Source organism: Siphateles boraxobius, unplaced genomic scaffold, assembly GCF_051911475.1.
Source record: "Siphateles boraxobius isolate OS27281-9 unplaced genomic scaffold, OSU_SipBor_1 33, whole genome shotgun sequence".
In the NCBI taxonomy this organism is placed as follows: domain Eukaryota; kingdom Metazoa; phylum Chordata; class Actinopteri; order Cypriniformes; family Leuciscidae; genus Siphateles; species Siphateles boraxobius.
The window spans coordinates 1,975,452-1,999,866 of NW_027508953.1; the positions used below are offsets into that span (position 1 = coordinate 1,975,452).

Consider the following 24,415-nt stretch of genomic DNA (forward strand, 5'->3'; position numbering starts at 1 on the left):
CCTAAACAAGCAGACAGCACACTTCTACACAACTACAGCTTCACTCATGAACACAGACACCTAAAGCTTGTGTTTCAAAAACATCATGTTCAAATATATGCCATGACTTTAGCCAATTCTCTTTATTTTTTCCCCTTTAATTTAACGTTTTGTCCTTCTCTACAAACGTATGTTTGCAGATGAGGTGCAACTTGGACTGAAAAATAATACAGATTTTAAGGGGAAAACAATTAAAATCTATTCAAATGTAAAATATTTCGCTAAAACAATGTACAAAAAAAGTATATGGCTGTTTTCAGAATGGAATACTAGTATACTGCCTACTGCATACTATGTAGTACACTGACTGTACACACTACTTTTTTAAAGGGTAACTACACACTAAAACAACTTTTTTTAGTTAATGATCTGTAAGAATGGAGCTTCATAAATGCTGTTCATTGATTCGAGTACATTTTTTGACATTTGGGTTTAAAGTGTTTTAATTCTACAATATATGGTGTAAAAACGTCTGAGTGCTGCCGTATGTAATCATTTTCAAATGTAGTCACATGGCCTCATTAGGTTGCAAGTTTAATTCAGTTCCATCCTTAAAAAGTTATTTAAAATAGTTATTTGCATCTTTAATGCAATTTTGTGGTTATCATAGGGTATTTCATGCATATAGAACATTTTCATACTAGGAACACTATACATAACACTGCAAAAAAATATTTTCTTAGCATTTTTCATCCTGTTTTCCAGTAATATCTTTATTTATTAAAAAGTGTATTAATCAAGTTACATTAACTTAAGCAAAATGACAATAAAGTAAGTTGTTTTCTGAAGATGAAATCTTCAGCAGTTGTATGCTTAGAACAAATATCTGCCAATGATTCCCTTTTGAAATAAATGTACTTTTCTTAGCCCACTGGCTGATGTTTTTTCTCTTTTTAAAGCTTAAACTCACTTAATTTTGTCATTTTGATTTAAGAATGTGTAGATATTTGTACTGGATAACAAGTCAAAAGCACTCAATAGAAAATCATTTTTTCCAGTGACTGCAGTATAAGAGTAGATTGGCAGTACGTCATTTCAAACAGTGTAAAAACTATAATAGTAGTACGAATAGTAATACCGAATTGTATAGAATAGTAGTACTGAAACGTGACTCTTTCTGGCTCGCAGAATCCCTCATCAATTCTGAATCAACACATGAGACAGAGTTACAGACTCAACACTCTCATTCACAGGACTCTGTCGCCCTCTGCAGCGCTGCTCTGATACTGAAAGTCAACTATTAGTTGCATAAAGATGGAAATTAATAAATAGCCATTACATCTAATGCCCTCCTCAATACCAATAACATCTGAAAGCCTTTCACAGTAACAACAAGCTTTTTCAGGAGTAGTTCAGCTTCATGAATTAGTGCTGAGAAATCTGACAAGCAAAAACACACAATATAAAAAGTCATAAACGGTTGTTTTAAAAAAGAACCATATTCAATTTAAAAAGTCCTAAAGCTGGAGAGATAAGGAATACTTTGGCTTAAATAAATATTGTCAATGACAACAGAAGAAAAGAGCAAAAGGAATAAGTTCCCATCATCCTGTGTGTTTCGGTGACTTTGACGTCACTTGGTTCATGCAATACATTGTTTTAGACGTCACTCTGCCACACATGGAACGAACTGTTAATAAACAAAAAATATTATTTGTTTAGTAATGCTTAAATACAGAAATAAGGTGGAGTTTGGTATCAGTCGTTGGAGAGATAAGGCTACATGATATGAAAAATGTAAATAATACTTCAAAATAATTAAATCATTTAAAAAGTGAATGCAGTTGAATTTGTTCTTGTTTGAAAAATGATAACATCATCTATGAAGCCCGTATTATATATATATTATAATACATTATAATAGTTTCATTTGTAAGGTATTATGAAAAACTTTATAATGCATTAAATACCTTTAAAATGCATTATATATATATATAAACTATTATAATGTATTATAATATTCTCGTATTCATAGTTACAGTTTTAACAGCAGCATAACATTTCAAATAATACATTAAATTCTGTTTTTAATCCATTATACTCTTTATACTGTTTGTTGTGGGTGCTTGTTAGGTGGCTTTAAAATAAAAATAAAATAAACTCACTTTATTATGAAGCTTTATAATAATTCAGCACTATGGATTTTTTAACCCGATTATCTGTACACCAGGTAAAACGCTTTCTAATTCAAACATGATATTTAATACAAGTTTGTTCGAATCCCTAAACATAAATATTAACAGCAATAAATAATAGTGATTATTGCCTTGGTAACTGATTATGCTGTATACTATGAGGCTTCATAAATACGTTTATGATACATTACATATAAAGATTCATAGAAAGTGCTAGCAAATAAATATAAAAAAATATAAAAATGCAAACATTTACATTCAAAACATATCGAATAGTTTTCAACTTTAAGGGTATTATTACCGTTAAGACATCAAAAATTAATGGTGTTCATGAAAATGAAAAGCGTAGGGAAACAAATGAAATGTTTTATCAATAATAAAGCCAGTGGCAGCAGTGAGGTATCGTAAAACACACAGCTGTCGTCACATCCACACCGGCCGCGAAACGCTCTCCGTTTAACATGTTCGCTCCTGTTCCTTACAGAACTATAGTTTATACTGTTTTGGTGGAAACTTATGGAAGGCAAATTATTAAGTGCAATTTCACACATCTGCTTTCAAGCTTTCAAGTACAATACATTTGTCCAAGTATCCTAAAAATAACAATATTCAGAATAAGCCTGTGATGCCAAAACAAATGAGAAAATCACCTCTTGATTTACTCACATAGTCGTACGCCAACCTCTCAAACTGTGTAGAACGAGTCCAGGACGAAGGTGTCTGTCTTGTCTTTTAAGGCCTGAGGTTTAAGTCTCCATATTCGAGTAGGGAGAGTATTGCCACAGTAATGCTGGATAAAATGGGTTATAACATAAAGACTTTGATTACTATGAAATAACATTTGTTCAAGGACAAGCTCAGATTTGAACGTGTACAGGGCAGGGAATGGGAATCCATGATATAATCGCAGGTGGTGGATTACATCATAACAGAATAAAAAGTTGTGGACCATAGTGACTTTTTCAATACTTTTCGTCTTATATTTTAAACGAACATTTTATTAAATACTAGAGTTAAAAATTCACACTGATGTTCCACTGTGTTTCCATATTATAAATAAGGCATTTTTCCATTATGGATACATTTAAATAGGTTACAAGAGACCAGATTACTCCTTAACCTCCTTAAATTAAGGTCCATATTGCATAACCTTCAGATCTTATGCTTTTAAGACAGTTTGTGGAAGCCATTTCTTATGGAAAAGAAAACTGGATGTGATAATACTGTTGGACCAGAGTGAAGATCCATAATCACACAAACAGGGATGTTTCAGGCCGTTCAGCTGAGCAGAATTAGAAAATGTTTTGTGGTGTTTTCCCACACTGATTGAGGATACAGAGACAGATAGAGAAATTATTAGAGGATGCTTTTGATGCATTCATCCTGGCTTTATGTCCCAACACCACTCAGTTTACATAAAGCTGAAGCAATCCGTGAGCAAAAACATAACAAATGTTCAGCAAAGATGAACAGACATCCCAAGATTCATCTCAATCCTCCATCGAGGCAGTTGGCACGTTGAGTGAGTTTCAGTCATTGGCTTATAATGCTGTTTTTGCTTCTTGAAATGTTAAATTCTCCAAGAGGTGCCACTCCAGAGGGTTTCATATAGTGGTCCATTGGCAATTAGTGACTCCTAAAGCTAATTTTTTTGCACCACAGGCCAAACCTCTGTGGTTTAACCACAATCACCTCGAGCCCGGCTCTTCTGCCGGCTGATTGGCTGTTGGGTGTGTCAATCAATGATGCTTTCCGTCCATTCAAAGAGTGGCCAAGATCCGTGAGAATGAAATGATGACGGTGAAAGCGGTCTGGCCCACCCCGAACACCAGAGCTTCAAGAGGAGCCATGTCCTTCCCTGCTACACGGTACACAGCCGCCACTGCCGCACCTGACACAGGACAGATGACAATTATTATACATGAAGACAAACTTTGGTGTCGGCTTGAGAAATTCTATTCTGAAAGTTGTGGTTGCTAGGTGGTTTCTATGCGGTTGCTGAGGTGTCTTGGGTGGTTACTAGACGGTTGCTGAGTGTTTAGGGTGCATGCTAGTGGGGATGTGGCCGAAGCCGAATACTATCCCAGCTAACAATTTTTGGTTCCCAGAAAGTTCGCAGAACATTAATTTTTGGTTCCCAGAACATTCTTTTTTTAAGGTTTGTTTGTGGTTAGCCAAAAAAGGTTTTCTCAACGAAAATAGAACGTGAGTTTTTGGTTTGTAGAACGTTATTCTAACATTACTTTAACATTCCCCTAAGGTTATTTAAACGCTGTTCTAACGTTCCTCTAACCTTTTTACTCCAATATTATTACCCCAGTTGCAAAATAATAACCTAAAAATAACCATTAGGAAATGTTGTGTGTAAATTATTTTTAGGTTATTTCCATGCAACGTTCTGGGAACATTATTTTATGTTTTTTATGGAATGTTCCTAGAACGTTAGTATTTGGTTCCCGTTTGGTTATTTTTTTGAGAACCAAGTAATAACGTTCTAGGAACATTCCATAAAAAACATAAAATAATGTTCCCAGAACATTGCATGGAAATAACCTAAAAATAATTTACACACAACATTTCCTAATGGAATGCTCAGGAATGTTGCACACCAAATCGCCCTGTCAATCATCTCTCCTTACTATCTTCAGGTGATAAGTGAAAGCTGATGTACTGTAATGTAAACAACTACTGCAGTAAGCCTAACAATGTCCCTTTGAAGGGCACCTATTACGCAAAATTCACTTTTACATGGTGTTTGAACATAAATGTGTGTTGGCAGTGTGTGAGCAAAACCACCCTAGAATGATAAAAATCCACCCAGTGGTTTTTTTACAATCTCAATAAATCATAAGCACTGTCTCAGAACGAGCTGTTCTAAGATTCGGCTCAATGTGACGTAGAATTGAGAAAGCCCCACCAACGTGGTTTGATTGACACTGTGGTTTTGGCATAGACCCCGCCCTCGTGATCTGTACACCATCCTCCATTGTTTCAACGACAGCCGGGGTTGAGAAACATAAGTATTCTGTTGTGGGATGTAATAATGTACATAGTAGTTTTCACTTACTTCCGACATCAGACCCACTGAAAACGCAGAGGATGGATTTTATTTACGAAGGAAAGGCGCCACTTAAACTTCCAAAATACGTTTGTTTGCGCGAATCATTTTCTGACTGACTGTTTTGTGAACGAGGGTCAATTCAAAGCAGGTCTTGCTTCAAAGTTAATCCTCAAGTGTGGATCGTTGCCTACTCTTCGCGTTCCAACGTCACCTCCAGTAGAAGTAAGTGTATTTTATGATTTTGGAGCAAATAGTTATTTCAGTCGATGTCAGCCAATTCAACAACAAATGTGTCTAAAGTTGTTGTCGTCGTCGTAGGATGTCTGTGTATATAATTCAAACCTTGTTTGTATAGTGTGTAACCACACGTTTATAAATATATATATATATTTTTTAAAGATGCAAAAACGGCATGTTTTCTGTAAAGACAAGACATCAAAATTGCTATGTTTATACAAGGCCAGCACATCGACACAAAGCTGTAGAATGAGGGATATTGTGCAGACAGAAACATCACTGTGGCGAACAGGACGGCCGAAGGACGTGAGAGAACGGCGCGAGGCCGGTGGTGCGATTGCTAATGAGCAACACCTGTGAAGCACACCAGTCTCGCATCTCTCACGGAGGAGCGGAAGCATAAAGGAGGAGTGACGACGTTGATGATCAAGACAGGAACAGGCCTGTATTTTAGTTGAATTTTGTTTTTTGTATTTGTGTTTTATTTTAGCCACCAGTCGTCCGCGAGGGGCTGCTGGCAGTATTTTAGCTTGGTTTGTTTTATTTTTAATAAAGTTTATTTGAATGTTCGCCGGTTCCAGCCTCCTTCTTCCCTGAACATTGCTACACTTGTGCCGAAACCCGGGAAGAGGGTGGAGCGCGCTGTCAGAGAGTCCTCGCCGCTGTGGGGAATCCGCGGTGCCATCGAGCATGGTGCGCGAGTCGCCGCCGCTCGCCGTGGGCCGGAGCCTGCTGCCATCCGCCAGAAGGGGAGGAGCAGGGAGCGGGGGACTCGCGGCCATGGACGCTCGAGGCGGTGCGCTGGAGTGAGTTTCCGGTGGGGCGGTCGAGCTCGCTGCCGGCCGCCTGGGTATTGGAGGGGCGGCTGCCATCCGGGAGGGAGAGGAGGAGTCGCCCCCGCTCGCCGTGGGCCGAAGCCTGCTGCCGTCCACCAATGGAGGGGAGGAGCAGGGAGCGGGGGACTCCTACCGTCTGCCCAAGGCACCCGAGGAGCCGTCGCCGTCCACCGGGCGGCGGAGGAGCGTCGAGCCGTCCACCGAGGGCTACCCAGCGTCACCTCCAGGCACCGCGGAGGAGATCGCCCAGCTGGTGGAGGACCAGATGGCAGCACATTGTGGGAACCGGACCAATTTTTTTTTTTTTTTCAAAAGAGGAGAGCGGGAGAGCGGGACAAAAGACCGAAATGAGTGACTGTCACGCTCTCCCGCCACACATTGTATTCCTCACGCTGAAAAACTATTTGTAATATATTTAATATGCCGCAGCGCCCAAAACTCTGGCCGCGCCGCTCTCACTGTGGAAGAGGCATGAATTCAAGCGTGTCTCCTCAGGTGTTGTTACCCAATCAGAAAATAGCACTATTGTATCTGGGTAACATTTAACGCAACAACCAATGACACCCCGTAGTCTGGGGTGTTTTTTTGTCTGCCTGACTATGTTACGGAAGCTATCTTATCCTCCGTTTATCTTCATGAATCAGGTAATGATTATTTGTCTTGCATCAAGCTATAATGCAAATCGATTTGTAAAATTTGCAGATTTATTTATGGTAGCTTGATATTATAATATTCACGATATATGGTTATTATCTACCACTCAAACATTGCATTGAAGTATCATATAGATTCAGTAAAACGGTAACCAATAGACTAGGCTACTATAATGACACTGGCTTGTAAACGTGATCATCGCGATCAGTTAGAAAACAAATAAAACCCATGAAATTATATTCGTATGACATGCTGAAATATATGCCACTGTACCTGGGATGAAGACATTTCACACGCGACGCAAGCAGAAAACCTGCATGTGACCTCCTCCTACAGTGTTCAGGGCTATCATGGTTGTCAACAAATGCACGATGACAGAGTTTACGACAGTAGTAGAGGACAATACTGTTTCCCAACTGTAGGGGGACCCCGAGGGCAAAAGTTACCTGGTGTTACTTTAATGTACAGGTGCTAGTCATATAATTAGTCATATAATATCATCAAAAAGTTGATTTATTTCAGTAATTCCATTCAAAAAGTGAAATTTGAACATTATAATCATTCATTACACACAGACTGATATATTTCAATTGTTCATTCCTTTTAATTTTGATGATTATAACTGACAACTAATGAATACCCCAAAATCAGTATCTCAGAAAATTGAAATATTGTGAAAAGGTGCAATATTGAAGACACCTGGTGCCACACTCTAATCAGCTAATTAAGGCGAGACACTACAGGTGAATAGGGTATTTTTTTTAACTATCAGATATCACCATGAAACTTTCCCAGTAGATTACTACCTACATTAAGATGAGAAAAAAATGTATTATAAGTTTTCTGTAATTCAATGTTTAAATATGCAAATTAGGCATTATCTAATTAAATATACGCTAATTTGCATATATTTTAAAAAACGAAATCCGAGTATTGGATAAAGTCAGGTTCAAAATTATTTTTTCATTGTGTTCACATATTAGATAGTGAAAGAATTACAGAGGGATTTATGGATATCTACTTTTGTTATCCTGTAAATCAGAATATACTGCCAATAGCCTTAAAAAAATGATTTTCGCCTTGTTTTTTGGAATAAAATGTTATGTAAATCAGGCTAGGAATAATATATTTACAAATCCCTCTGTAAATGTATTCATAATATAACTAGGTACAAGACTGGAAAGTTTGGTGTATATAGGTGCTACTGAAGTGGAGATTTCGGACATGGAGTATGAGAGAAAAGTCATTTTGAGAAAACGGGCTTTAAAGATTTAGCATCAACCAATGAGATTGCGCATTTAGAGTTAAATACCCACTTTTACTTTCACGATTGGTTGCTGATAAAAAGGAAATGACCATATTTGGATCCGACAATATTGTACAGGAGAGAGAGAGATAGCTTTCTAGCGGTGTGTATGATGACAGGGTGCAGATCGCGATCGCGGAGCAGAGGGATGATTTATAACGACAACTTTTGATGAATTTATGAGAAATCTACACACGCAAACAGACAAAGTGAAGTAAAATAAAGACCTTAATGTGTATTTCGGACTTTTTTTCACCACAAGTCTGAAAAAAGACATGTTATTGAAGACAAATATCCCAAAATCTCAAAATTGACAAGTGAAAAAAAAAATTTGTTTTGCCTGCCGTGTCTCGCCTTAACTCAAAACACCAGCAAAGGCCTTTAAATGGTCTCTCAGTCTAGTTCTGTAGGCTACACAATCATGGGGAGGACTGCTGACTTGACAGCTGTCCAAAAGACGACCATAGAAATCTTGCACAGGAGGGCAAGACACAAAAGGTCATTGCCAAAGATGCTGGCTGTTCACAGAGCTTTGTGTCCAAGCACATTAATAGAGAGGCGAAGGGAAGGAAAAGATGTGGTTGAAATTAGTGTACAAGCAATAGGGATAACCGCACCCTGGAGAGGATTGTGAAACGAAACCCATTCAAAAATGTGGGGGCGGATTCACAAAGAGTGGACTGCAGCTGGAGTCAGTGCTTCAAGAACCACCACGCACAGACGTAGGCAAGACATGGGTTTCAGCTGTCGCATTCCTTGTGTCAAGCCACTCTTGAACAAGACACAGCGTCAGAAGCGTCTCGCCTGGGTTAAATACAAAAAGGACTGGACTGCTGCTGAGTGGTCCAAAGTTATGTTCTCTGATGAAAGTAAATTTTGCATTTCCTTTGGAAATCAAGGTCCCAGAGTCTGGATGAAGAGAGGAGAGGCACAGAATCCACGTTGCTTGAAGTCCAGTGTAAAGTTTCCACAGTCAGTGATGGTTTGGGATGTCATCTGCTGGTGTTGGTCCACAGTGTCTTCTGAGGTCCAAGGTCAACACAGCCGTCTACCAGGAAGTTTTAGAGCACTTCATGCTTCCTGCTGCTGACCAACTTTATGGAGATGCAGATTTCATTTTCCAACAGGACTTGGCACCTGCACACAGTGCCAAAGCTACCAGTACCTGGTTTAAGGACCATGGTATCCCTGTTCTTAATTGGCCAGCAAACTCGTCTGACCTTAACCCTATACAAGATCTATGGGGTATTTTTTTTTCTTTATTCATTTAGCAGACGCTTTTATCCAAAGCGACTTACAAATGAGAACAATAGAAGCCGTTATACTAACAATAGGACAACAATACGTAAGTGCTATAGCCCCTCTCAGTTTAACTTTAGTGCTTTTTTTTTTTTTTTTTTTTTAAATAGAATAGAAGAGAAGAGAAATGTTAGTGCTAATGAATCAAGTGCTGCCGAAAAAGATACGTCTTTGATACGTATTGTGAAGAGGAAGATGCGATATGCCAGACACAACAATGCAGAAGAGCTGAAGGCCACTATTGGAGCCACCTGGGCTCTCATAACACCTGAGCAGTGCCACAGACTGATCGACTCCATGCCACGCCGCATTGCTGCAGTAATTCAAGCAAAAGGAGCCCCAACTAAGTATTGAGTGCTGTACATTCTCATACTTTTCATGTTCATACTTTTCAGTTGGCCAACATTTCTAAAAATCCTTTTTTTTGTATTGGTCTTAAGTAATATTCAAATTTTCAGAGATACTGAATTTGGGATTTTCATTAGTTGTCAGTTTTAATCATCACAATTAAATGAAATAAACATTTCAAATATATCAGTCTGTGAGTAATGAAGGAATATAATATTTCACTTTTTAAACGGAATTACTGAAATAAATCAACTTTTTGATGATATTCTAATTATATAACCAGCACCTGTAAATGTATATTAATGTGTATCGCGGTGTGAATAGCTCTTTTAAAAAATTGTCATCAATTACACACACACACACACACACACACACACACACACACACACACACACACACACACACACACACACACACACACACACACACTAACTGACTAAATGTTTCTGTCTCTATCTTTCTCTCTCGGCCAGATACATATTAATATTAAAGCAGACCTCTGGGAACGGGCACTTCGGAATAGGGTTATTTTTGAATCAAACTACATTTGTGCTAGACTGGAGAACAACTAACAGCTATAGTTCATTGACACCCTTCCAAACTAGACAATGTCCCCAAAACATATTCCCAAAAATGTCCCCAAAACATATTCCATTCTAATGCATTTTATCAGTCACAGATACTCTCTTAAAACCACACAGAACACCTCAGCAACTGCATAGCAACACCCCAGCAACCTCCCAGAACACATTAGCATCATGGCGGTGAACTATGATTAAGAAAATGTAAACATTTTATTGGATCAGAAACATTTCCCAGTCTCACGGTGATTTGATTACAACGGCAAAATTGTGAGTTAGTGAATCATGCACAAAAAGACCATGCACATTTATTAATTTTGAGTTCATGCTGTGTTCGGGAACATGCACACTTGACTTAATGTGCTAATACTGTCCGATAAGTAGAGCAGTTGTGTGCGAGTACTGACTGGTGATGACCCCTCCGGTGAGCGAGGCCAGGAAGCCCACGCTGATGAGCACCAGTGTGATGAGCCGTCCTCTCTTATGACCCTGCAACGTCACGCACATCAGCAGACCCACGGCACTGTGAACCAACAGAGAGGAGAATAGACACCACAGGAACACCCAGTACCACATTTCTGCAGAGACAACACACAGAGAGAGAGAGAGAGAGAGAGAGAGAGAGAGAGAGAGAGAGAGAGAGAGAGAGAGAGAGAGAGAGAGAGAGAGAGAGAGAGAGAGAGAGAGAGAGAGAGAGAGAGAGAGAGAACAAACTAGTTAGAAAGTTAGCTGGTTCCAAAAAATTCAGCATTTCATTCAGGAAGCACATGCATGAATACGTCAGGTGTGGCCATCCAATTGTATATAAAAATATTCAACTTTTGGCTTTTGAATGAATCAGGAGATAATATAAACAGTTGATTCCGGATGCATATTGTGCACAGTAAACATAAATAATTTTGCACAAGTAATTTTGAATATATTAAATCATACATAATTATGATTTCTGCGTTACATTAAAATCAACTAATAACAAAATAATACACACATTCTTGTCCGTGCATGTTTTTTTCTTTAAAAAGTTCTGCTTTCTGATTCTTGAGTGAAGAGGAACTACACTAACACACTAAAGTTCTGCAACACACTTTATGTCTATTTATTAAAGTTAAGAGATTGCAACAGTTTTTGTTATGATATCACATTAATCTGTCATTTAATTTAATTACTTTTAAAAAATACATTTTATGTGACTTTATTGTTTCAACCTCATCCTAGACCCAGATTTTCAATCTCATAATACAAAAATTTTATTGTACACAAATTATGACTGTCACTCAGTTTTGATATTATTTTCACCACAACCCACAATTTTCCCACAAAGACAAAGGTTAAATGTTCTTTCTACTTATCAAACAATTATGAAAAAAAATGCATCATGGTAAATACTCTCATAAACTGTCTGGTCCACTTTCATATACTCTCTCTCTCTTTAACTCTCCATATACGTCTCTCAGTCCTCCATTGGCTTGAAGACTATTATTATTTAAGTGCCTGGTCCAAACAGATCACAGGAGAGTAAATGGACAGTCTGTCTCCACTGAGAGAGAATCAGACGGCTCTGGATCGTTCCAGAAGATTCCATAACATGGACCGGCATCTTTGCTCAACATCAAAACTGATTATCAAACTGCTGTTGTCATGAACTCTGGGAAATGCAGCTCCACATAAATAAAAAATGCTTGAGAAACCAACACGCTTGGGCAAAAATACTGCTGACAGCTGTAATTTAACATGTCAAAGCAAACGCGTCAAATAATGAACTGCATAGTTGCACATGAAACGCTGTATAGTGCTGATCAGAGCGTTTGTACCCTGAAGCATGAAGAGATGTTGTGCCATTAACACCCTGTGTTCATTTAACACAGAAATGAATTTTCAGCATCATTCCTCCAGTCAGTGACACAAGATCCTTCAAATCATTCTAATATGATGATTTGCTGCTCAAGAAACATTTCTGATTATTATAAATGAGGAAAAACATTTTTGCTGCTTAATATTTTTTTTGTGGAAACTGTGATACACTGTTCAATAGTTTGGAGTATGTTTTTTTTTTTTAAATAAGCATTTTTATTCAGCAAAAGCGACAGCAAAGACTTTTTATAATGTTACAAAAGATTTCTATTTTAAGTAAATGTTTGAACTCTCTTTTGAACTCAACTAGTCATCAAATAATCCTGAAAAAAGTTTAAAATATGAAGCAGCAATACATGTTTTCGACATGTATAAATTGTTTCTTGAGTGACTTATATTCTCAGCTAAAAAGCATATTCTCAGCTTATTAGAATAATTTTTCACACACACACAGTATATATATATATATATATATATATATATATATATACACACATATTCATATGGTCTGTCTAAAGAACCTGATTGGTTGGAGGGTGTGCAATAAAGCCGTTTAATGCACAGGTAGGTCCAAGTCAGTTTAATCACCGTTCTATATTAATGCGCTGCTTTCCTTGTTTTATAAATATTAATAAATTAACTTTGCTACTGATTCGCTAGAATATATTACTCAGCAAGGATGTTGTAACCACAGTTTTTTAAGAAATTGTCATTGCTAGAAGACACTGCAAAGATGCAGTAATTCACACACACACACACACACACATCTCCCTCTCTCTCTCTATAACATTTATTTGAATGAATCTCTCGAGATAGGCTGATTCATTCAAATAAATATTATAATTTAATCAAATAAATGTAACCTTACCGCACTACTTTATCTCTGTGCCTGATTTAAATCTGACAGACAGAATGCTAGATCTAATGAGTGGTAGCTGATATACTTTATACTGTATATTCTCTGTGCATTAGATCATGAGTGACATGTGAAGGCCAAGTATGGTAACCCATACTGCATTTAACCCAACCAAGTTAGTGCACACACATCAGGAGTAGTGAGTAGTGAACACACACACAGCAAACCGTGGACAGGCATTTTTGCAGTGGTGCTCAGGGAGTGATTGGGGGTTAGGTGCCTTTTTCAAGGTCAAGGTCCTGTCGTGTCCTGCTGGTATTGAGAATCGAACCCGCAAGCTTCAGGTTACCAGTCTAAGAATCATCTGTCAATACAACAATGTATAGATTAAGCTATAAGCTGCCGCTCACATGCTAAGTGAGACGTAACGTCCAGACAGAGAAGGCATTTGTGCAGGAGGTCTGTAAACACACACACACACACACACACACACACACACACACACACACACACACACACACACACACACACACACACACACACACACACACACACACACACACACACACACACACACACACACACACACACACACACACTGTTATCAGTAAACTGAGCCAGACTGTGCAGAAAAGCCTCAGATCCTCCATGCTGTGCCAGGAACACTGCTGCAGATCTGAGGTGAGGTGGCACTGCCTAACGAAAAGCACAGAGAACACACACTGAGACAATTTAGCAATGGGATGTAGGAAAACAGACACTTTAGCCCAAATCTGCTGGAAGAGAAGAGAGTGAAAAAGACTTAAAGGGCACCTATTATGCCCCTTTTTACAAGATGTAATATTGGTCTCAGGTGTCCCCAAAATGTATTTGTGAAGTTTAGGCACAAAATACCCCACAGTTAATTTATTATAACCATTTGAAAATGTCATTTTTGGGGCCTGTTTTAAAAGGAACTGTTTTGGTGTGTACCACCTTAAATGTAAATGAGCTGCATATCCCCGCCCAGCCTTTGGATGAGGGTGTAACTTGCATACCTATGGCAATAAACAGTCGGTAGAAGCAGAATGGCTGAGAATGACAGACCCGCTGTTTTGTATGGCATTCAGCCGTACATGTTTGAACCAGAATCAGACCCAGATGATGAAGAGACTCCGGCAGAAGAAACACAAATGAGAATGGACCAGGACGTCTCGGAATGGTTATTTGATACATTTATGTACGTTATAGAGTTGTAATCGCGCCCCCTTTGCAATTATGGATGTATAACACACACACAGACACACACAAACTGTGATAACGTTGGCGCAATTTTTTGAAACTACAAACACAAATACTGTGATAACGTTTGCTAAGTACAAACGAAATTACATTTATGTGATGTTTCTGTCTGCACAATATCCCTCGTTCTACAGCTTCGTGTGGATGTGCTGGCCTTTGTATAAACATAGCAATTTTAATGTCTTGTGTTTACAGAAAACATGCACAGTTTTTAATACAATAGTTTAAAAAAATATATTTATAAACGTGTGGTTACACACTATACAAACAAGGTTTGAATTATATACACAGACATCCTACGACGACGACAACAACTTTAGACACATTTGTTCTTGAATTGGCGGACATCGACTGAAATTACTATTTGCTCCAAAATCATAAAATACACTTACTTCTACTGGAGGTGACGTTGGAACGCGAAGAGTAGGCAACGATCCACACTTGAGGATTAACTTTGAAGCAAGACCTGCTTTGAACTGACCCTCGTTCACAAAACAGTCAGTCAGAAAATGATTCGCGCAAACAAACGTATTTTGGAAGTTTAAGTGGCGCCTTTCCTTCGTAAATAAAATCCATCCACTGCGTTTTCAGTGGGTCTGATGTCGGAAGTAAGTGAAAACTACTATGTACATTATTACATCCCACAACAGAACACTTATGTTTCTCAACACCAGCTGTCGTTGAGACAAAGGAGGATGGTGTACAGATCACCGAGGGCGGGGTCTATACCAAAACCACAGTGTCAATCAAACCACGTAGGTGGGGCTTGCTCAATTCTACGTCACATTGAGCCGAATCTTAGAACAGCTCGTTCTGAGACAGTGCTTATGATTTATTGAGATTGTAAAAAAAACACTGGGTGGATTTTTATCATTCTAGGGTGGTTTTGCTCACACACTGCCAACACATTTATGTTCAAACACCATGTCAAAGTGAATTTTGCATAATAGGTGCCCTTTAAACACAGAGATATAGGAGCAACACTGAATGATGCTGATGGAAAGTATTCCTTCAATGTACTACTGACCCACATTGACAGTTACTACAGAGAGACACTCATTTTTACCTACAAATACATATAACACTATTAAACTATGAAGAACCAAACAAAAGTAAACACTGAACAGAAACGCGTGACAGGTTATGGTAGGTTACTCTAATTTATACAACAACATAGATCATCAAGACCTATTTTGAAGGTCATATTGTCAAAATAAGAGGGAGGGGTCAGTCAATGTAAAGCGTTCAGCTTGTGAAAGGCCTCTTTGAACACCATGGGTTTTCATCGTGTCAACAAAGCAGTTTCCGAGGTGACAAAAAGCCTCTTTTGTCAGGCTGTGGATGGTCATAGTCAGTAACAATGTTCTTTAACATCAGCACAGTACAAACAGCCAAAATTCTTATTCCAACTAAGCGATAAACACAGCCAAATGCTATAATAATGATAACGAGATAATGATCACCAAACAAAAAGTAGCAAAGTTGTCAAAGCATAACTACTGCTAACAGGGTTTAAACTTTTTATGAAAGCGTTAAGTTTCTACTTTCACACAGGAAACTCAATAGCTGCATACTGAGATAATTACAACTTCATTGGGGGTATAATGGATGTTTCTATGTTGGTTTTAATATCACAGTGAGATCGCATTGTAAGCAGTGTCTGGCAAAAGATAAAATGGCACCAAAAAAAATACAGGCTTGCACTAAAAAAAGAATCACCCACAACCCCTAATGTTATGACCGAGTTTTTCCACAAGAATCCAGTTTTCTTTAGAAATATATATTCTTTGAATATGCATTAACACGTTTTTTGTTTTTTTATAAATTATGAATACTTTAATTCAGCAAGGATGAAGAATTAAATTAAACAAGACATTTATAATGTTACAAAAGTTTTTTTTTTTAAATGCTCATTAAAGAATCCTGTAAAAGTCGAGGTTTGCACAAAAATATTAAGCGGCCCAACTGTTTTTTTTACCATTGTTAAAGGTGCAGTTTGTGACTTTTAGCGACATCTAGCGGTTCGGTTGCGAGTTTACACTAAGGGCTCAGCCCACCGCTCACCCCTCCCTTTCGAAGAAGCTACGGTGGCTAAAACGGGACAAACATCGTCGTCTGGGACGGCAGAGAATAGCCAGAGTAAACCAAGTTTCTGTACCACAGTCCATTATAAACCACATCATGGATAAAGTTTACAAAGCTATAGTCAGGTGAGGATCAAGGGTCTTAATACTTAATATAGTGATAGTAATTAGTTGATTGTCTCACGAACGTAACCAGCACATTTCTCCCCATATAGCAAACCCATAATACAGCGAGGGAGAAGAACCACATGAAACTATGCAACTATATATTTTTTCTAACAGAATAGTAAAAGTTTAGCTGGCTAATATGAGCTGTTACTGTGGCTGAGCTGGTTAAAGCGTTAAGCCTTGTTTATACTGGACGCGTCCGCATGAGCCCAAAGGTGCGTGCGGCAAAAATGACGTGATTGTAACAGCGCGCGCGCCTCCGCATCCCCTAGACACCATTTACTACACACAATAGGCTTTTTTTCTCTGATTTTGGAAACTCGGCGACTTAAAATGCTTCAAAGATCGACGGGTTGGTGATTCCTGTAACTGTTTTACGGTCAATGACAAGAGTACTAATCAGCTGTCTCACGAACGTAACCAGCACATTTATCCCCACATAGCAAAGCCATAACACAGCGAGGGAGAAGAATTAAGTTACATGAAACAATCCAACTACATATTTTACACTACTGACAAGGGAAAAGTCACTACTCTAGGTGTTTATGGCTAGCTTCTAGCTTTCTGCGGCTTCTCTTTCAAGGTAGTGACGAAACGCGCTCTGTAACGCTGTTTGTTTACTGTCGGCTAAGGTAGAAACATGACGTCACAATATGTCGACCTTCATAGAAGGGGATTCCGCGCCTATGTAGATATAAATGCCTCATTCTAAGGTAATAAAAACATTACAGTTTATTAAGTAAGTTCTTTATACACAGCTGAACACATAGTTATGGATGTCATATAGCATTTCTGTTAATAGATACTCAAAATTTTTACACATTGCACCTTTAATAATTAGAAATGTTTCTTGAGCAGCAAATCAGCATATTAGAATGATTTCTGAAGGATCATGTGATACTGAAAAGCTACGTTTATAAGAACACACTGTTTACCCAAAGGCACAAACAACTGCTAAGTAGGCAGAACTCTGTCTCCTTCATAAACAGCAGAAGGAAATTAAATGACAAAATAGGCTTGTTTCACTGACCAAAACAGGAAACACCATTAACTTTCCTCCCGAGGCATAATCTCCCTACATTCTCTCTGAGTCTCTGTGCTTCTGCACCTGTGCTGTTCCTTCACATCATCACACAGAGTGATGCGTAACACATCTGAACACAGCTGTCTCTGTCAGCAGTGGGGGGGGGGGGGGGGTTTCATGTTATAACCAATGCTCAGGTGCCACCTCATCCCATCAAGTTCTTCAGCCAAAAATCTATATTTTGTCATTATTTACTATTATGCAGTTGCACAAATGGTATGGTATGGCAAATTTAGTGATTTTTGGACTGCTAGTCAGTCACTAAATAATACTCTTTCTGTTATCTGACAGAAAATATGTAAATGAGAACAGCTTTTATTGGACAATCGGCTATATATTGTATTAAAATACAGTATGTGAGCATGGACTGGGGGAAACGTCTCAGGTTACGTATGTAACCCTGGTTCCCTGAGAGGGAACGAGACGCTGCGTTGAGACGTGGAGGGAACGCTCTGCGTGATTGCGTCGTGAAGCACATGTATAATCAGTCCAATGGAAGAGCGAGACGTCATAGGCAGGTGACATCATAGACCAGAAAGCTATAAAGCACACCAGAAAACAGACCACGACAGCTTCTGAAAAAGCCTGAAGCAAGTCGATCAGGGCATGCAGGAAGTATGGCAGGAGAACGCAGCGTCTCGTTCCCTCTCAGGGAACCAGTGTTACATTCGTAACCTGAGACGTTCCCTTTCAAGGGAACTCGAGCTGCATTGAGACCTGGTGGGAACCCTATACCCACTACGCCATAATGAGAAATGCCCGTTCTGTGTGAAGTCCTTGCGCACACTAAGAAGCAAGCAGCTTAGCCCGGGGAGTGGAGAGGTCTAGGTCATAAAATCTGACAAATGTATGTGGTGAGGACCAGCCTGCCGCATTACAAATGTCCTGAAGGGAAACCCCCGAAATTAAAGCCTAGAGGCAGCCATACTCCTTGTAGAATGGGCCTGAACAGCCATTGGTGAAGGCTGTCCGGCCGCTTCATAAGCAAGTGAGATAGTCTCAACTACCCACTTGCTCATTATCTGTTTAGATGCAGGGCAACCTATCTTAAGTTACCCGAAGCAGACAAATAATTGTTCTGATATACGCCACTGAGCATATATCTGTGGACATACGCATCCAAAGCCCGGACAGGGCATAACAGATTAAGTTTTTCCTGATCTGTGGTATTAAAGGTGGAGGATAGAAGGCCTGGAGCACAAATGACCCGCACATTTAGTAGGGAACTAAGACATACATCCAGACCTGGGGTGAAGAAATACTACCATCAAACCAGGTGCAAATCCAAGTACGTGCAGGCTTCAGCCTCATGTACCACGGAGAAGACGAAATTAAGATCTCTCCTCAGAGATAACCCAGCAAAGAAACATTCATTACAGCGTCAACCACACCTAATACATCACGTCCAGTCCAAGCGGAGCTGGATGCGTGTGGGAGAACCACAAAGGGCAATGCATTGTACAAACGATACGAAAGGTCGACTTGAGTTGACCGAAGTTCTCCCTAAGAAGCTCCACCACCTCGGGGTGAAGTCTCAATTCCCCGGGCCACAGCCCCTGCCTCAACAGGATATCTGCTCTGATATACGAGACCATCAGTGTGTTGTCCGGACCCTTCGCCGAGCGACCACTCATGATTGCCCCCGACTTGTGAGGAAAGCATCCGTCGAAAGCATTATGCGTCGACAAGAAGCCCCCAACACTGGGCCTGGGCGAGGAACCAAGGTACTTCCACATGACCGAGGCACGAAGGCATAGCCGCGGGACCTTGATCATGCGAAAACGGATTTCCCCTCGGAGAAAACCCCTTGGTCCTGAGCCACTACTGCAGGGGTCTGATGTACAGAAGGCCAAAAGTAACTACGTTTGACGCAACTGCCATGAGCCCCAAACAAAGACCTTTCACCGAGCGGCCACTCATGACCGCCCCCCATCCTGTGAGGGAAGCATCCATCGATAGTGTGACGCGTCGACAAGAAGCCCCCAGCACTGGGCCCTGGGCGAGGAACCAAGGTTTCTTCCACATGACAGAGGCACGAAGGCATAGCGCGTGACCTTGATCATGCGAAAACAGATTTCCCTCGGAGAAAACCCCTTGGTCCCGAGCCATGTACAGAAGGCCAAAAGTAACTACGTTGGACGCAACTACCATGAGCCCCAACAGTCTCAGAGACTGTTTTGCAGTGAATGACTGACCTAGTTTACATTCTTTATGGCCGAGAATCGCAGAAATACGTGCAGGAGACAGAAGTGCTTGCATGTTGTCGAATCCCATATTACACCTAGAAAAGTGGTCCTCTGAGCTGGGAGGAGTACACTTTTTGGTGTTGAGCCGCAACCCCAACCTCCTTATGTGGGACAGAACGACATCTCGATGTTGAACTGCCAAAAGCTTGGACTGAGCTAAAATCAACCAATCGTCGATATAATTTAATACGCGAATGCCCTGGAATCTTAGAGGAGCCAGAGCTGCATCCACGCATATTGTAAAGGTGCGGGGTGATAACCTAGGCCGAATGGAAGAACCCGATACTGGTATGCTTCGCCCCTGAAAGCAAACCTCAAGAACCTCCTGTGATGAGGATGGATAGATAAGTAAGCGTCCTTTAAGTCTATTGTGACAAACCAGTCCTCAGACTGAGTCTGTGACACAATCATATTTAGCGTAAGCATACTTTGAACTTAAGATTCTGAAACCTGCTGTTTAAATGACGCAGGTCTAGAGTAGGACGCAACCCCTCATCCTCCTTCGGAACAATGAAGTAATGGCTGTAACACCCTGACTGTCTGCCGGGAGGAGGAACCCCTTCTACAGCTCCTTTTGCAGAAGTGTCAGTACTTCCTGCTCCATAACCAAAGCCTGATCGGGGTCCACCAGAGTGGGGAAGGATCCCTAGAAATCTGGGCGGACAAGAACCGAATTCTGAACCCTTTCCTATAGTGTGCACGACCCACTGAGACATATGTGGCAGTAGTTTCCACGCTGCCAGAAATTCTACTAGGGGAACCAGTCTCTCAAGACTGGCCTCTGGATTTGGTTGAACAGTCACTACGGTGCCCTGAAGCGGCGAACCGGCAGGGAACAACCGAACTGACCGTTCTACGACCCTCCTCGGAGGATCGTATGGGGACGCTGACACCTCGGTGCCCTGAACGGCGAACCGGCAGGGAACAACCGAACTGGCAGCGCTGCGACCCTCCTCAGAGAGTCGCACCCCAGAGAGCGCCGAGGAGAAACGTATTCTCAAAACCGTCCCTGCCCCGGAGGAGCCCTCAGAAGCCTGATAGCCTCGTTTTTTGCGACAGGACTTCCTGTCTAAGCTTTATTAGAGATGACAATAGTCCTCAGATCTTGCCTACCTCTAAATAGCTTAGTTCCTACGACCCTCCTCGGAGGATCATTGGAAAAAGCAGGCACCTCGGCACCCTGAAACAGCACATGTCTATGTTTTATATATATGAATTTTGCATATATTCTCATATAGGCAGCAGACATACATGGGCACTGACATTATATATGTAATTTACATATATTGACATATATTAAATTTCTGTATGGGTTGGAATGACACAATGGTGGGTGAGTAATAAATTACTTTTTTTTATTCATGAGTGAATTATTTCATATGTCCTGCAATTCTCTCTCAAGTTGCATCATGTGTTGCGTCATGCCAGATGTCCACAAGATTGCAAAAATTATAATCTGGGCAAATCTCGGAAGTGAAAGGACGGGGTGTGTCATGTGCCTCATGCACCATAAAACTGGCGTACACTTGTTCCCTAGAAATGCTTCATGCTGCCTTACAGTCACATTCACTTGCCTGCAGTGGTCTGGCTTTTATATTACATCACATTGTTCTTCCAGAGTCCAGTATTTCAGTGGTTCTTAACCAGTTTTGCTTCAGGACACAGATTTTACATCAGGTGACCCAAACAAAATACAAAAACTCTATCGCACAAATGTAAACAAGATATTTTAAAAATGGACTGTATATATATATTTGTGTGTGTGTGTGTGTGTGTGTGTGTGTGTGTGTGTGTGTGTGTGTGTGTGTGTGTGTGTGTGTGTGTGTGTGTGTGTGTGTGTGTGTGTGTGTGTGTGTGTGTGTGTGTGTGTGTGTGTGTTTGTGTGTGTGTGTGTGTGTGTGTGGAATAGAAATCTTTTGTAACATTGTAAGTAATTATTGCATGTGTATATTCGTGCTTTTATGCACTTTTTGGGTCATAACCACAGTCTATGGACATAACTTGGTAAAAACCAATCATAACATCCGTTTCATATACACAACAAAATCATTTAAGGAAAGGGAAATGTTATTGCTGTAGTTGTTCATACAACTATGGGTGTAGTAGCTATCTAATCTGGACCCTTGAAAAGGAAATGATGTATTCTTTGGGAGTTTATGGGGCGGTTTTTCCATGGAAGGTTACACCCTTGTCAATGAATAGATGTTTTTACGCAGTATTCGTAGCCTGGTCTCCCTCATGTCACTAGCACACAATCTACAAGGCGAGACTGTATAATGCTGCACAACAGAAGCCCATGAGCACAGTATCATGTGGAGACCAATATGGTGAAAGTAATTACTAATGATTACTCCACTACACAAGCCGAGAGCCGCCAGAAACGATGCAATGACTCAAGATTAACTAAAGATTGATGGGTGGCACAATGCTTTTTAGAGGTTCACATCAGACTGGCTGAATGCATTAGAGCACTACGGTCACAGCTTTTACTTCTAATACACAAAAACAGACATCTCACAGTCAGGTGCATGGGGAACTATTCTTACTATAACGCATACTATAGTTATTCAGATAACAAAAAAAAACTAAACAAAATTTGGACATGGTGTCATGGTAAAACTATCATTTAGACACAACTATGATGATAATACCATGGTATTTATTGAAACACTGTAGCCTACTAAAAATAAAAAAAATGTAAAAAAAAACTTAGAAATATCACAGTATATTAAAATGATACATAGGCTATGCCTTGATACCGAGTGATTACCATGTTATAGCATTTATAGTTATAGTAGTATTGTTAGTTATTTGCCACAACAAAAAATGCTACCCTTACGAAAAGTACTTTTGGTAATATCATTAGGCCACCGTGTTTTCTGAACATGTTCCAAGATAAAATCATGTTTTTCCCACATTTACAATGGTCTTCTTCACTATGATGTTTTAAATATAGGCAGGTTATCAAAGCAGACTGCACACACACGATGCCACGATGTATAGTATAGTTCACTGGCAATACACACTTCCTATTTTAAGTACTGCATCATGCAATACTATACATGATGCATTATTAATTTAGCATGTAAGCACAGAGTATACAGTGTGATGTGAATGCATGCAATACTATACATGATGCATTATTAATTTAGCATGTAAGTACAGTGTGATGTGAAGTGTGACCTTGTTCCGATGGGATATGCGGACTGCTGCTCGTGTTCCTGCCGGTACAATAGACTGACCGGTGTGTGGAGAGGCGTGTGCGCGCGTCTGGATGACACACATGAACCCGTTACACCCGATCTTTCTCCTCTCGTGAACGTACCTGTGAAGTGCTGTAGGGTCGGTACCGTGCCCTGGACCCACAGGCTGAGCACTTGCTGCACCGATAGATTAATGAAATAATCCTTGTTCATGATCGCACTGGGCGGCTGGAGCACGGCCCTCAAGCTCAGATATCTGACCGACGATGGCGGACACATGGAGCCGGTTCAGCGGGGCCGCGGCTCGCTGGAGGAGGATGGCGGAGCGCCGGTCCGTCTGATCAGCTGCTGCTCTGGGGCCATGATGGGTACGGCTGGCACACACACACACGCACACACACACACACACACACTCTTGCACTCACCACACACATTCACATACACATACACGCACACGCGCACACACACACAAGCAGCGCTTCTGGATGGCGCTTAAAGGCGCAGCGCTCTTAAAGGGAGATGAACGTCACATTTTACACAACGATCAAATACAGCAGTTTATGAATGAATGATAAACAATGAATAATTACTTAATTCAGCTATATATATATATATATATATATATATATATATATATATATATATAATATTCAACTAATGGTTAAATACTACTACTATAATTGTAGTAATTTAAGCAATATTAAATAATATAACAACAATAGTAACTGTTATAGATGCATAGATAATTAAGTTAAACCAAATGCTATACAATTTCTATAATTAAATGTCAGTTATATAAAATATTAAATAAATACGACTATTACTACTACTACAAGCCTAATAATAGGCCTATTAGCAATGTCTGCAATATTAAATAACAATAATATTAATAAAAACAATAATAATTGTTATTGTGGTTATTAATATTATTATATAATTGGATAATAATAATAATGCTTTAAAAAATAATATTAATTTGTATATTTAAATATAAATTAAATATTTAATATAAAATAATAATTATTATTATTATTATTATTACTGCTAATAATATTAACAACAACAATAATACATTCATAATAATGATTTAATTACATACAACTTATTGATATATTATATGATTTGATTTTGATTACATAAGCTACT

The 24,415-nt window shown here is 39.7% G+C and overlaps 1 protein-coding gene across 1 annotated transcript; it reads right to left on the reverse strand.

Annotated features, from left to right (window-relative positions):
• Window positions 1–2,457: 2,457 nt before the first annotated feature.
• tmem170b (transmembrane protein 170B) lies at window positions 2,458–23,548 on the reverse strand. Its single transcript, XM_077194909.1, has 3 exons — window positions 23,392–23,548; window positions 10,904–11,074; window positions 2,458–4,065 (listed from the first exon to the last, which is right to left on the reverse strand). Exons 1-3 carry the CDS (start codon window positions 23,546–23,548, stop codon window positions 3,935–3,937), a joined length of 459 nt encoding a protein of 152 aa, XP_077051024.1. The 3' UTR covers window positions 2,458–3,934.
• Window positions 23,549–24,415: the final 867 nt, after the last annotated feature.

Bases quoted from the DNA above. Each gene is read 5' to 3' on its own strand.
- tmem170b (XM_077194909.1), bottom strand. From the start codon at position 23,548: ATGTGTCCGCCATCGTCGGTCAGATATCTGAGCTTGAGGGCCGTGCTC. The intron at 11,075-23,391 runs GTACGTTCACGA...TTGTCTCTGCAG, and splicing joins GACCCTACAGCACTTCACAG to AAATGTGGTACTGGGTGTTC. The intron at 4,066-10,903 runs GTCAGTACTCGC...GTCCTGTGTCAG, and splicing joins CACCGGAGGGGTCATCACCA to GTGCGGCAGTGGCGGCTGTG.